This window comes from Python bivittatus, unplaced genomic scaffold (genome assembly GCF_059951505.1).
Source record: "Python bivittatus isolate LINGU-HERP-01145 unplaced genomic scaffold, Pbiv_v1 ctg000030_np1212, whole genome shotgun sequence".
Classification (NCBI taxonomy): domain Eukaryota; kingdom Metazoa; phylum Chordata; class Lepidosauria; order Squamata; family Pythonidae; genus Python; species Python bivittatus.
This window is the reverse complement of record NW_028277031.1, coordinates 3,188,899-3,202,453: the sequence shown is the minus strand read 5'-3', so window position 1 is coordinate 3,202,453 and position 13,555 is coordinate 3,188,899. Positions and strand designations below refer to the sequence as shown.

At 37.9% G+C, this 13,555-nt stretch overlaps 1 protein-coding gene across 1 annotated transcript in view; it reads left to right on the top strand.

The window, feature by feature from the left end:
- The window catches only part of MEIOB (meiosis specific with OB-fold), a 63,226-nt gene that overhangs the window by 42,995 nt on the left and 6,676 nt on the right, over window positions 1–13,555 (top strand). The window contains exons 3-6 of the mRNA XM_088152660.1: window positions 6,092–6,149; window positions 6,907–7,038; window positions 10,811–10,883; window positions 12,224–12,410. Coding sequence (XP_088008786.1) covers window positions 6,092–6,149; window positions 6,907–7,038; window positions 10,811–10,883; window positions 12,224–12,410 — 450 coding nt within the window. The remainder of the gene's footprint in view (window positions 1–6,091; window positions 6,150–6,906; window positions 7,039–10,810; window positions 10,884–12,223; window positions 12,411–13,555) is intronic.

The window sequence follows — 13,555 nt, the reverse complement described above, 5'->3', positions numbered from 1 at the left end:
TTATGTTACAATCACATTATGTAATTGGTTGATCTTTATGTACTCATAGCATTGGCAGAATTATTAGGGACAAAATATGTCTGTGTCTCATGCAACCTCAGATACTGAAAACTGATGCCCCTTTGACCAAAGAGAATGGCTATTACAATCTACTAGGATGACAGGACAGTTCATTAAGTTAAAGTATCAGAGTCTTCTTTGTATTTTCTTTAAATAGATGTTGAGTTGATAATTCCTGCAGAATCTGCATTAATCTCTCTCAATACGTTGATGATGTATTATTTGAGATTACATACACCATCTTGAAAGCTATCTGCCTTGCTCACATGGATAGTCACATTATATACTGTACATCTTCCCTTAACTTTTCTTGATGAAAAGTTGATGAAAAGAGGCAAAAGGTCCATTGCTGACTGTTGTTTCATAATTGCTAACTGCCTGTCACTGTAACAGGTGATTTGGAGAGTGGTCCAGAGGAATTATATTAAACATATGTGGCAGGAATTCAGTATATGTACATGTTCAACACACCTGTTTGCTATGTACAAAGCTTTCCCATAGAATGGTGACCTCTCCCTGGGCAGATTTGCCCCACCCCATTCCCACTTTATTAGGAACTTGCCTCTTTCTACTTGTTTCCTAGATTTCATTTGAACAATGTTAGAATATAATGATGATACTATATAATGAAACTGCCTGTTATAGCAGTAGATTCACATTAACATCTTCAATGGAAATGAAGACTTATAACACAAATGTTTAAGCAGAAAAATTACTACTCTTACATGCTATTATTTAATAAGTTCCAAAATCCCTTGGCAGAAAAATCTTCTTATGATAACCTACTTCAAGCACTGAACCTGTTCCTTCCTAGAAAGCACATTTTTAGTCTTTAAAAAAAAAAGCAGTCTTGAACTGAAAATGGAAAGAAACTAAAACACAAATTGTGGAGTTATGAAAGGATGGCTGGGTTTGCTCTCCATGTTTAACTCCCACCCTTGGTTAATAAAAGTGCAGTTGCGGGGTTCGCATCATATGCTATACCCAAAATAAATTATAAAATGGCTGAATGTGATGGCCTGTTTGTGTCTGAGTTTCCAGAACATCTTAAACATTTCTACTCCATTTTAGACTAGTGCAGCAGGTTGTGCAGACTCAGCTTATGTATTTTATTACATTTCAATTAGTTTTATTATATTTCAATTATCTGCCCCCCCCACCAAATTTATTTTAGATGTAATAAAATAAGAGTATCGACAAGTAGCACTAGGACAGCCAAAATTATATGTACTGTGTTTACCAAACCTATGCATGTTTATTCAGGGATACGTCTCATTGCATTCAATAGCATTTACATTCAGGTAAATGTTACTGTAAAAGATTTCAGCTTTATTATTAAGGATCAACACCTGAGCATGTAATTCAATTTTGATATATTTAAACAATAAGAATAGCAACATAGCAATCCAAGATATAAATTCCCAGCTCTTTGACTGTTTACTCCAACAAATATGGTATGTGTACTATAAAAAGTTTGTAAGAGATTTCCAGTCATTAATGAATGTCAATAATGACTTTTCTCTAGTTAAAGAAGTCAGTTTGGCCATCTCAGTGAGTTCTGTCAATCTCATCAACCGTTCCTCCTTGCTGGGTAATGCCCAATCTTTCCATCTTTGTGCATATAATAATCTCACCGCAGTAATCATAAATTGAAATAATCTTCCATGACTTTTTTCTAACTGTGTATCCATCAGTTGTAAAAGGGAAAGTTCTGGCTTCAACTGAACATTAATCTTTAAAATCCTCTGTACCAATGTATGTATTTGAATCCAAATTTTTTTACCTTTTTTACATGTCCACCAAGCATGATAGAATGTTCCTTTATGTTGCTCGCATTTCCAACATACATTTGGAATGCCTTTACACATTCTAGATATTTCCTCTGGCATCATGTACCAATGATACATCATTTTATAAACATTCTCTTTAAGATCCTAACATAATGTAAGTTTCAACCCTTTTGACCACATATTTCCCTATTGATCCATCTGTATATTGTAACCAAAATTCTTAGCCCACTTTATCATACATTCTTTAACCTGTTCTTCTATTTCAAATTTCAACAAAAGTTTATACATTTTAGCAATTACATGTTCATCACTGGTACACAATTGCACTTCAGATTCTGTCTTACTTTGTTCCATACCATAAGTCTTTTTATCCATTTTAAATCTTTCTGATAACTGTCAATGGGAAAACCATTGACAATTATATCCTTCTGCCATTATTTGCTCTCTTGATTTAATTTTATATTCCCCTTGTTGATTCTCCAATAATTCCTGGTACATTAACCATTTGTCTTTGCCTGTTGTTTCTCTTCTGTAAAATTCTCCTAACCCATAGAGGTGTTTTCAGGCACAATGTGGGTTTATATCTATTCCATATTCTCAGCATGGCACATCTAATAAAGTGGTTTTTAAAATCCACATTAACTTCATCGTACCATAAATATCCGTGGCATCCAAATCTCAGGTCATCCACTTCTAACTCTAAAAGTCTTTTATTTCTCAGCAACACCCATTCTTTCATTGAAACCAAACAACAGGCTGCAAAATACAATTTCAAATCTGGTAAACCAAATCCTCCTCTTTCCTTTGCATCTTGTAACACTTTCTGTTTAACTCACAGTTTTTTCCCTTGGCATACAAATTTAGATATATCTTATTCCCATTGCTTGAATGGTACAGGTATTGTCTGAAACAAAAACATCATTCTAGGCAAAACATTCATTTTTATCACAGAAATTCTCCCCAACAGTGACAATTTTAATTTCTCCCACCTTAACATGTCCTTCTTAATTTCATTCCATGTCTTAACATAATTTTCAAATAACATACAATTCATATTTGCCATAATAATGCCCAAGTATTTTACTTTTTTCTCAATCTTAAAACCAGTTTTCTCCATCAGTTCTATTTGATCTTCTATTTTCATATTTTTTGTTAACGTTTTTGTCTTCTGATTTAATCTTAAATTAATTTAATTAATTAATTTTAATTAATTAATCTTAAAACCTGCTAGCATATCAAAGTCCTTTAATTTTCCCATTAATGTTTCTACTCTCTCTAACAGAACCTCCAACACTACCACCAGGTCAAATGGTGGTCAAATACGACCAGAAAATGCCCTAACTTATAAGTTTCTTTTTTAATCTTTATTCTCATGATTCTCTCACCTTCTTTTACGTCCCGACAGGTACTCCTTGCTTAATGGAGTGTTTGTTCAGCGACCGTTCAAAATTACAATGGTGCTGAAAAGATGGACTTATGACCCATGCCTGAAGATACAGCCGTTGCAGTGCCCCTGTGGTCATGTGATCAAAATTCGGGTGCTTGGCAGCCCACCCACACAACCACATGGGCACTGCAACTCCCCCCACTCACCTATCGGCCCCCCATCTATGCCCTTTTGGCCACCCTGCACAGCAGCACTCAGCAGCAGCAGCAGCAGCGCCGGGGCTGGGGCTGAAGTAGAGGCCTGAGGCCTTCAGCAACCTCAGCCAGCTGCCGCTGCTCCCAGGCCTTGACTTCAGCCCCAGCACCACTGCTGCCACTGAGAAATGCTGCCTCACGCCCCACCCCGCTGGCCTTCGCCACCTCATGCCATTCCCCAGGCCACACCTCTCATTCCTTCCCTAAAGCCTGTGTCCTGGCATCCCATTCCTTCCTGAAGCCACACGTCCCGTAGCTTCTGCAAGCCATGCCTCTCCTTCCACACTGTCTTCATGGAAGGAACGAGAGGCGTGGCTTGCAGAAGTTATGGGACCAGGTACTTTCCCTGTTTTAGTCTTTTTAATAGCTTCACAAATTTCCTTTATTCCCTTCCCTTCCCTTAGTCAATTCAAAATTTGTCTCTGATTCTCTGTAATCTTCAGTAAATTCTTTTTATGTAAATATTCGTCCACTTTTTCCAAGGAAATTTCTGGGAAGTATAAAGTAGAATAATACTGGTGAAACACTTTTTGCATATTTGCATTAACTTTTATTACAGTATTTCCTTCTGGTAACTTTGATATCACTTTCTTTTTCTTTTTGCAATTTATATGACAACCATTTTCCTGGTTTATGTGCAAATTCAAAATTTCTTTGTTTTGCATAATTCATCTTTATTTCCATCTCTCTCACTATTAATATAGATAACTGAGTCTGTAGAAGCTTAATTTGACTTTTTAAACTCTTCTTCCCTTTTTTTATCTCATCCAAAATCACTTGTATGGTATGCATACTACCTGAACCCCTTGTTGATCTAACATAAAATAAGATTAGCAATTTCCTCCTAACAGAAATTATATATTATTCACCCATTGTTTTTTATAAAGAGATGTTTCTTTGTTACCACGTTGAAAGCACAGAAACATTTCCAAAGTACTGTATTAACTTGTAGGTCAGCTATATTTGGCCAGAAGGGTTTGTTTATTTTACAGCAATGAGAGGAGTTTAAGCATTAGAAAATGGACTGAGCCAGAACCTAGTTTATTGTCATTTGACTTGGTAAACAAATCTTGCTTTCAATTTGGAAAAACATGGTTTATTTAATGCCAGGCATTAAGTCATTCATCTTTAAGGAAGTTAGTAGCAAATAGATAGGGGAGTGTGTACAAAGCACGTGCCTCCTTAAAAGTAAACAACTCACTCCAGAAAACTAAATTCTAAAGCATTACTTCAAAGAAATGGTATATAATTGGGTCACTAAATGACTGTTTTAAATTATGCAAATACTGTACCAAAGCTCTAAATAATGTTACTTGAAGACAGAAAAGAAATATAACAAAGAGTTATTTGGCAAATGGACACAGAAGTTTTTCTTTTCTCCCTTGATTAGCTGAACAGTGCGGCTACAATCCCAATTGTACACATTTGGGAATCATTCGCTCAAAATTAAAGATATATACAAAAGGTTTAGGAATAGATCTCATGCTTTTAATTTTGAATTATGGAATTCGCTTGGTTAAAGGAGACTAAATAATTTTGTAAAGATAAAATTTAAGAAGACTTTGAAGTAAATACTGTTGTAAGTCCTAAGGCATTAAATGACATTTTGGATTCCAGGGACCAGTTCCTTTATTATCAGTAGAATTATACACAGGATATGTTGCCAACTAATTAAATTACTGTGAGTAGGAAACTAAACATTTTGAATGTAGATTAATAGAATGTGTTTTAAAAAGCAAGCTTTTGGAGACTTTGAGGAAATTATGTTTTATTACACAGATACTCTGAATGAACTCATCCAGATAAATGGTGGAACTGTTTTCTTGCCCCACCTAGTGACTAAAAAGATCACAGAAATTTAAGACCCCGTTTTTCAACACTGCATTATTGTGTTTACCACTGTTGGAAATTAAGAGAAATAAAATTTAGTGATTGTTTAAATTCTTTGAAACTTTTTATTTATATATAACATACTTGTAACAACTGTAGATACTTACTTATGTGAGTCTTTCTGCAGCTGGACCACAAAGTAAGAATTGACTAGATAGCTGGAACTCATAAATGAGAGTAAGAATGCTATTCCTGTAATTTGGACACATATCTGTTCACTCATGCACTCTTAGAAGCTGCTTTTACTTAGAAAAATATGGTGGTTGGTTGACTTACACATACTTGAATACAACAGGTAGTTCATCCTTGAAATAATCCATTCTTGAGAGCTCATGGAGGTATAATGAAATATGTGAGTTATATTCAACATGTGAAAGAATATGACCACCCACCATTACTTACTTCCTGGAATGTACAGAAAACTACAAGCCTTCATTAAGTGGACACAAGTTCTTGTTCCCTAATGAGTGCCCTCATCATTTCTCTTATGTATTCACTACTAGTAAAATGAGTTCCTTGTGTTATTTCTCACCCATGATCTTTTTGTATATTGCAAGAATGACTTCTGTTGTTAATAAATTAATGTTTCTGTCAAGTATATTAAAATAGCAAAAAACATGCTTTTAATTACTGAAGAGAGTCTGTGAAATCAAATCCATCCTGTACATCTGTATTTGATGTATATATTCTGTAATCTTTTTTTTTCCCAGAGTATAATTGGTGTGGTGATTGGGAAAACAGATGCCAAAGGCTTTCCAGACAGAAAAAGTAAAGTTGTTTTTAAGTAATTTGATCTCAGTTTCTCAGGCTCTGTCTTTCTATCAGTGGCTTGGCTAATTAAAAAATATCTGGTGGGAATCTTTTCTGCACAAACTATGTTGAAATGTCAATAGCAATTTCACAATTATACAAGTGGTGATAAAAAGTTAAGGAGAACAAGCTTCCCATCTCTGTCATTATCCTTTGTTGATGTGTCTCTCAATATTTTAAGGATAGGTGCCTGTTCCATAGTTACAGCACTGGGTCTTTCCCTACTTTTGAAGCAATTAACATTAGCAAAATATTTTATTCAGCACTAAAGCAATGGCTTGCACTGACTACATTTCCGAAACTTTTTGTTCCTGTTCCTGAGAAAGTTTTACAAATAATGGTGACCCCTATTGGCATGAGTGAGATTGCTCTGCGTTATTTACATTGCAGTTCCTCATTAGGTGATCCATTAACATTTACCTTATAGCGTTTCTTCTTTGCTGCTGCCTGTATCCCAACTTTCCTAATACAGAATATCTTTTACATATAAGGGAATGGGCACCTGGGACTGAAATGCTGACAATTCACATAAGCAACAAGTATCTCGTACAGCTGTCAGCCCCCAGACCTCAGTTTAATTGAAAAGCTTTATTTGCAGCATGATTTAAGATTTGTAATAGCAGGCAAAATATCAACAATAGGCACATATTATATTACGTGTCTCACACCAAATTCAAATTTTTAATTGGTTTCTTAAATATACCTCTCTCTGCAGATATTGGATCAGAAAGATATACTTTTTGTTTTACTGTTCGTGATTCCCCATCATGGTTCATAAATATAAATTCCTGGGGAAGAGAGGACTATGTTAAATCACTTTCAGAAAGCTTTAGAGTTGGTGATTGTGGTAAGCTGGAATTTATTCTGAACATATTTCAATATGTTTTTCTCTTCTGTAAATCAATATAATGTAGTTGTGATCTTAGTGTGCTTTCCTTCAAGGAGTTATGGGACAATTTAATTGGAACCAATTTTTTCAGTTAGATTAATTGGAAGAAGATACATTCATATATTCAGATGTAGTGAAGCTGTCATGAAGAGACATAAACTTAGAACATAATTTCCCACATTTCTTCTTAGATCTTTATACTATGTTTTACTCTTCTAAGATGTCTCATAGGTATAAAAGTAATTGAAGTCATGATCCTCCTAGACTGAACATGGGAATAACCTAGTAATTCCCATTGAATTAGTGGAAATTACCTTTAAATAAACATACATTATAGAATTATATATTGCATAGCCTTTATTTCATTTAATTATTTCCACTGAAGTGAATGGGGCTTTAAAACATACCCAGTGTTTGTCAATAAAATTTTATTGTGCAAGCCTGCAGGTTTACAATCTAATTTAATGTTATTATTTCTGTTTATTTTTTTATTGTGGCTGTGTATATAAAGATTATTGCCAGGTGCTTTATATGGTTTGAATAAAAGCCATTCAGCCCTTAGCTTACCTTAGCTGGTCACAAAAACCTAAGCCAGGTCAGACCTAGTCAGTACTTGAATTCCACAACAGAATTTCAGGGTTGAAAAGTAATTTTTTTAAAAATCTCAAACAGCAGCAATGGCAAATCACATCCTTGTTGTTGCCAAAAAAAACTCCCCATGGTCACCAGGAGTTGACCCTGACTCCAGAGCTTCTTTGCTATTTTTTCTCCCTTTCATTTGAACAGTTTAAACCAGGCGTGGATAAACTTTATCCTAAAAGAAAAAGCAGACCCATTTTCTCAAGTGTTGGAAGATACAGGTAGTCCCTGGGTTAAGAACACCTGGTTTATGGATGACCCATAGTTAAGAATGGAGCCTACTGTAGCAATTCAAGTTAAATACACAATGATTCGAGTTAAATACACAAAGGTTCGAGTTCATTACACAATACTACAATAATACTATTCTGGCTTACATACAAATTTGATTTAAGGACAGATCTTGGGAACAGAACTTGTTCTTAAATTGGGGGTGTATTTGGGGATGGGATTGTTTGATCTCTTTCCTTCCAGATATGGAAGGAATGGAAAATTTGTTTGCATTGGAATCACTAGGAGGGGAATTTAAAGATTCATCCCCTGGCCTGATAATCTTAGCTGTTCCAGGATCAGCCAGAGATGTTTAACTCTGGGAACAGTTTGATCCTGTTGCTCCTGAGGAAGTGGACAGGGTCCTGGGGACTGTGAAGGCCACCACTTGCCATCTTGACCCATGCCCCTCCTGGCTAGTGAAAGCAGCTCAGGAGGTGACATGTGGGTTGGATCCAGGCGATGATTACTACATCCTTGAAGGAGGGAGTGTTTCTGGCCGCCTTCAAGGAGGCGTTGGTGCACCCCCTCCTCAAAAAACCCTCCCTGGATCCTACCATACTGGATAATTTTTGTCCAGTCTCCCACCTCCCCTTTTTGGGGAAGGTGGTTGAGAAAGTGGTGGCTTCCCAGCTCCAAAGGGTTCTGGAGGAAACGGATTATCTGGACCCTTTCCAGTCAGGTTTCAGGCCCGGTTATGGGACGGAAACGGCATTGGTCGCACTTATGGATGATCTCTGGCGGGAGCGGGATGGTGGAAGTGTGACCATCCTTGCTCTCCTTGATCTCTCAGCGGCTTTTGATACCATCAACCACGGTATCCTGTTGGGACAACTCAGGGAATTGGGGGTGGGCGGCACAGTCTTGTGCTGGTTCACCTCCTTTCTTCAGGGCCGGTCCCAATCAATGGTGATAGGGAGCGAGAGGTCCCATCCTCAGCCCCTCCTCTGTGGGGTGCCGCAGGGTTCAGTTCTCTCTCCGCTCCTTTTCAACATCTACATGAAACCGCTGGGTAAGATCATCTGCCACCATGGGATGAGGTATCATCAGTATGCTGATGATACACAATTATACATCTCCATCCCTGGTGAAGTAAGTGATGCCGTGGCCACCCTTTCGCGGTGCCTGGAGGCTGTAAGGGTCTGGATGGGGAACAACAGGCTTCGGCTGAACCCTGGCAGGACGGAGTGGCTGTGGGTTAATGGCTCCTCTGTATCTGGGACTTTGTCATCTTTGGTGCTGGATGGGGTGGCACTACCCCAGACAGACCCAGTGCATAATCTGGGGGTCCTCCTAGACTCACGGCTCCTGCTTGAAGAGTAGGTGGCAGCCGTGGCAGGGAGGGCCTTTGCACAGCTTCGGGTTGTGCATCAGTTACGCCCTTTCCTGGATCGGGATGCCCTTCGAGCAGTCACTCATGCCCTTGTTATCTCCCAGATAGACTACTGCAATGCGGTCCACATGGGGCTATCCTTGAAGACTATCCGGAAGCTACAGCTGGTCTAGAATGTGGCCGTGCGGGCTATTTTTGGAGCCCCAAGAAGGGCCCATGTAACACCATTGCTCCGCGAGCTGCATTGGGTACCAGTTTGCTTCCGGGTCCAATTCAAGGTGTTGGTTATCACCTTTAAAGCCCTACATGGCATGGGACCAGGTTACCTAAGGGACCGCCTCTCCCCTATGTCTTCAACCCATCCCACCCGATCGCACAGAGAGGGCATGCTTCGGACCCCCTCGGTAAAAGAACTCCGTCTAGCGGGGTCCAGAAGGCGGCCTTCTCTGCGGTAGCCCCCGCCCTTTGGAACATTCTGCCCTTGGAGGTGCGATTGGCCCCCTCACTCCTGGCCTTCCGAAGGGCCTCGAAGACCTGGTTCTGCCACCTGGCCTGGGGTGGGGAGGGAACATCTGAAGCAGGGAGATGGCTAGCCCCATAGTGGCCAGCTCTCCGCAGCCTGATTTTCTATCTTCTTGGATCTTCTTTTTTTTAGTATTGTTTTAAATTTTGGATGTATTATGTGTTTTAGATATATTTATAGTTTTAATGTTTTCTGTAAGTCGCCCAGAGTCCCCTATTGTGGGGGAGATGGGCGGGGGAGAAATCCAATAAATAATAATAATAATAACTCTATCTTCAGCAACCTCCATCAACAGTACTGTGCTAATATTGCTAATAAAAAGCAACATTTTTCAATATTCAGATGATGGCTGATAGGAGCACAAGAAAAGCATGGGCAGGGCTGCTCCATATTGCATGGGCTTCACAAAGAGTAGTTAAGAGCCACAGATCGCCCATGCCTGATTTTAATGGCATAATTTGTGCAAGGTTACTGATAAACAGAAATTGGTAAGGTAAATCTTCTAAACTTTGAAGTATTTCTAAAAAGCATGTACGCTTAAAAAAAAAAAAACCTTTAATTGTGCTGCTTTTTATGCTGTACAGTACTTTGTATTCCAAGGTAAAAGGGTACTACAAACATAGCATGTATTGGCAAATCATTAAAGGCACCGCATCTTTCCAGGATCAGATAGCTGCCTTCTGCATATGCAGCGTAACCCTGGGAAAAGACATATTTGGTTTAAGGAGTTGCAGGCAGGAGATAAGTATGCCCAATGCCCCAAAGCAACTTTTGCCTTTGGATAGGAAGTGCTGCACAGCCTACTTCTCCTGCCTTCTTTTGCTAACCATTTTGTTTGGACTGAAAGGTAGGATGTAAATCAGATCATTCACTCTGTAGGTACTGCTTACATGGCAAGTCCTAGGCTTGGTTTGCAGGTATATCTGTCTACTTGTAAGCTGTTATTTGAATCTCTTTTATCACAGTCATAATTGAAAATCCTTTAGTGCAGACAAAAGATGTGGAAAAAGAAGAAAAATTCAACCCTACAACACCAAGGTGAATTAAAAATAGAATTCATATGGTTGGCATAGTTAGATTATCATTATCAGAAGATGCAGATGATATTATTGCACAATTATATAACAGTAATCTAGGGAAAATATTCTATACGAATATCACATATAATGTAACAGGCAGTAGTACAGTATAATTACTTTGGCTCCTGGTTTATGGAGTAACATAATATCCAGATTAATCTACAGAGACTATTTTTCTGTATTGTGATAACAAAATGTTGTAGAGGCACATTTCCTGCAAAGTATTGTGAGTGAGATTTGTCATATATAAGACACAGTCTTGAATAGGGCACTTACCTATATTCAGCATTATCCATATCCAAAAATAGTATAGTTTCATTTATTTTCCATACTCCAGAAAATAAATATAAAATATAGGCAAAGTAGAAATTTGTCCTTAACGTGTTGTGAATTTGCACCATATTTATGCAGTATTTCAGTGAATTTCTCCAAAATGAAGTTACCTTGAAGTTAATAAATGTTTAAAATACCGTAATTATCATCTACAATAGCATTGGAAGAATGGTTTTATTTTATTTTACTTTGCTTTGCTTCAAGGTGATCAGGACCTTATGTTCTCCTCCTCACAGTGAATGGCCTGGTCAGCCATTCAGGAGGCTGAAAACAGTAGTTCATTTCACTGGGTTTGCTTCCAGGATATAGAATTGCAGCCTAAAGTATTATCCATTGCTGACTGCAACAGAGAGCTGAACTGATAGTTCTAAAAGATCCTCTGGAGTCCTTGCGGTTCTCTGAGCTTGGTTCTTTTCTTGCAAACGTTTCATTACCTGGCTAGGTAACATCTTCAGTGCTACCTTAGCTGGGTAATGAAACATTTGCAAGAAAAGAACCAAGCTCAGAGAACCCCAAGGACTCCACAGTCCAACCCTGAGCTACACATACTCACCTCTAAAAGATCCTCTTGCAGTCCTACCATATATGGGCTGTAAAATTTCAGATGAGATTTTTGCTGCTCAAATATGGTCAGCTTACCTTGTTACAAAGCTTAGCTAAGTATAAAGAACAATCTGCTTCCAGAATACTTTTTCAGTGAATAAGTTAAAACAAATTTAGATGTGGAGTCCTTGGGGTTCTCTGAGGTCAGAGACTCCAAGGACGCCACAGTTCAACCCTGAGCTACATATATTCTCTTCTACTGGTACAGATTTAGATGTCAGGAAAGCAGTTCAGAATTGCTATTTGCAATGGTTTGACCTGTCACTCATACAGTATTAAAATATAACATTCTTGATGCAATCTTAGTTTAGAGACTATATATGTCTTTAAAAGTTGGTAAAATGTTATGTTCCCACTTGTCAGCAACTACAAATTATTGCTCAGTGAGAATCATTCTGCAGTTAGAATCTATGAAGCAGACACCAGGCTGCTGCCTCTGTTGCATCTACCTGTGAAGAACCCTCAAGATTTTTACTCACTGCGGGATATTGTGGCCAATGGACAAAGCCTGGATGGAAAAATAATTAATGTTCTTGCTGCTATTAAATCAGTAAGTCACATCAACTTTAATAAATCAAAGAGAGCTCACATTGTAGCCTGAAAATCTAATTGATTTCTGTATAGATAAGGATTTACTGGGTCACAGCAGAGTTGGGAGGAGGACTTTCTGTGTTGCTCAGCAGTCCCTTGGCTTGATTTAGCACCAAGAAAGGTTAATGAGTAGCATCAATCAAATATTTCATAAACAATATTCTATAAAACCTTCATGGATTTAAGATGGGGCCTCAGAAAGGTACTTTGCTACTAGAGGTTTAGTTAAAGTCTTTTAAAATATCTGCACAGGTTAATTAGTAATCATGAGGTTAAGTATTAATGCTAAATTTGTTCTGCAGTATTCAGATTAAGATGAATCTCACCCTTGTACCTTTATTCTCCCTTTCCTGCATAATCCATGTATAACTATTCTGTGCAAACCATGTTGAAATCAGCAGAAAATAATAAGCTCCTATTAAATGCCACAGTGATTCTTGTATGCAGTTATCATTGGAATCTGTCTGTGGAATCCCGTGGCCCAAAAGAAAAGTTCACTGAAAAGAAATTAGGTCTCAGGGAGACACTAGGCAGTCGCAGTATTAGACAAGGTGCCTTTATAAGGTATATAAACTTCTTATTTTCATATATTCATAGGCCTAAGAATTTGAGAATGAATTTTAGCTGCCTGTCACTAGCCCTAAATCTACTTTGATAACGCAGATGGAAGGAGAAAGAAGCATTTAGAGGGGAGAAATGGTGGGTGAGAGTTTCTTAACCATTCCTGCCTTCATTTATTGGGTTTAAACTTTCCTTCAGCTGGGTTTATTCCAAATGTGGAATTAAGCTAGGGAAAGAATATGAATTTTTGTAGGGACACTTGGAGGAGAGAATTGGTGGATGGAAAAAAGTAAAGAACCCCCTCCTATATATTAATCTGCCCTATAGCACTTACTATATGAGAAAGCCTTGTTTTACTTAAAATATGCAGTTCTTTCCTTCCAAACCTTTTTAAATGGTTATAGTTTGCTAACCACGAATACTTCTTCGTAATAATGCAGGAATTCTGTTTTTTTTTTAATAACTGCCCAAGTAGAACAAGAACGCTTCATTTCCTGCGGCAATGTTCCACAATTTGATAAGCTATTCTCCTTTAGATGTGAT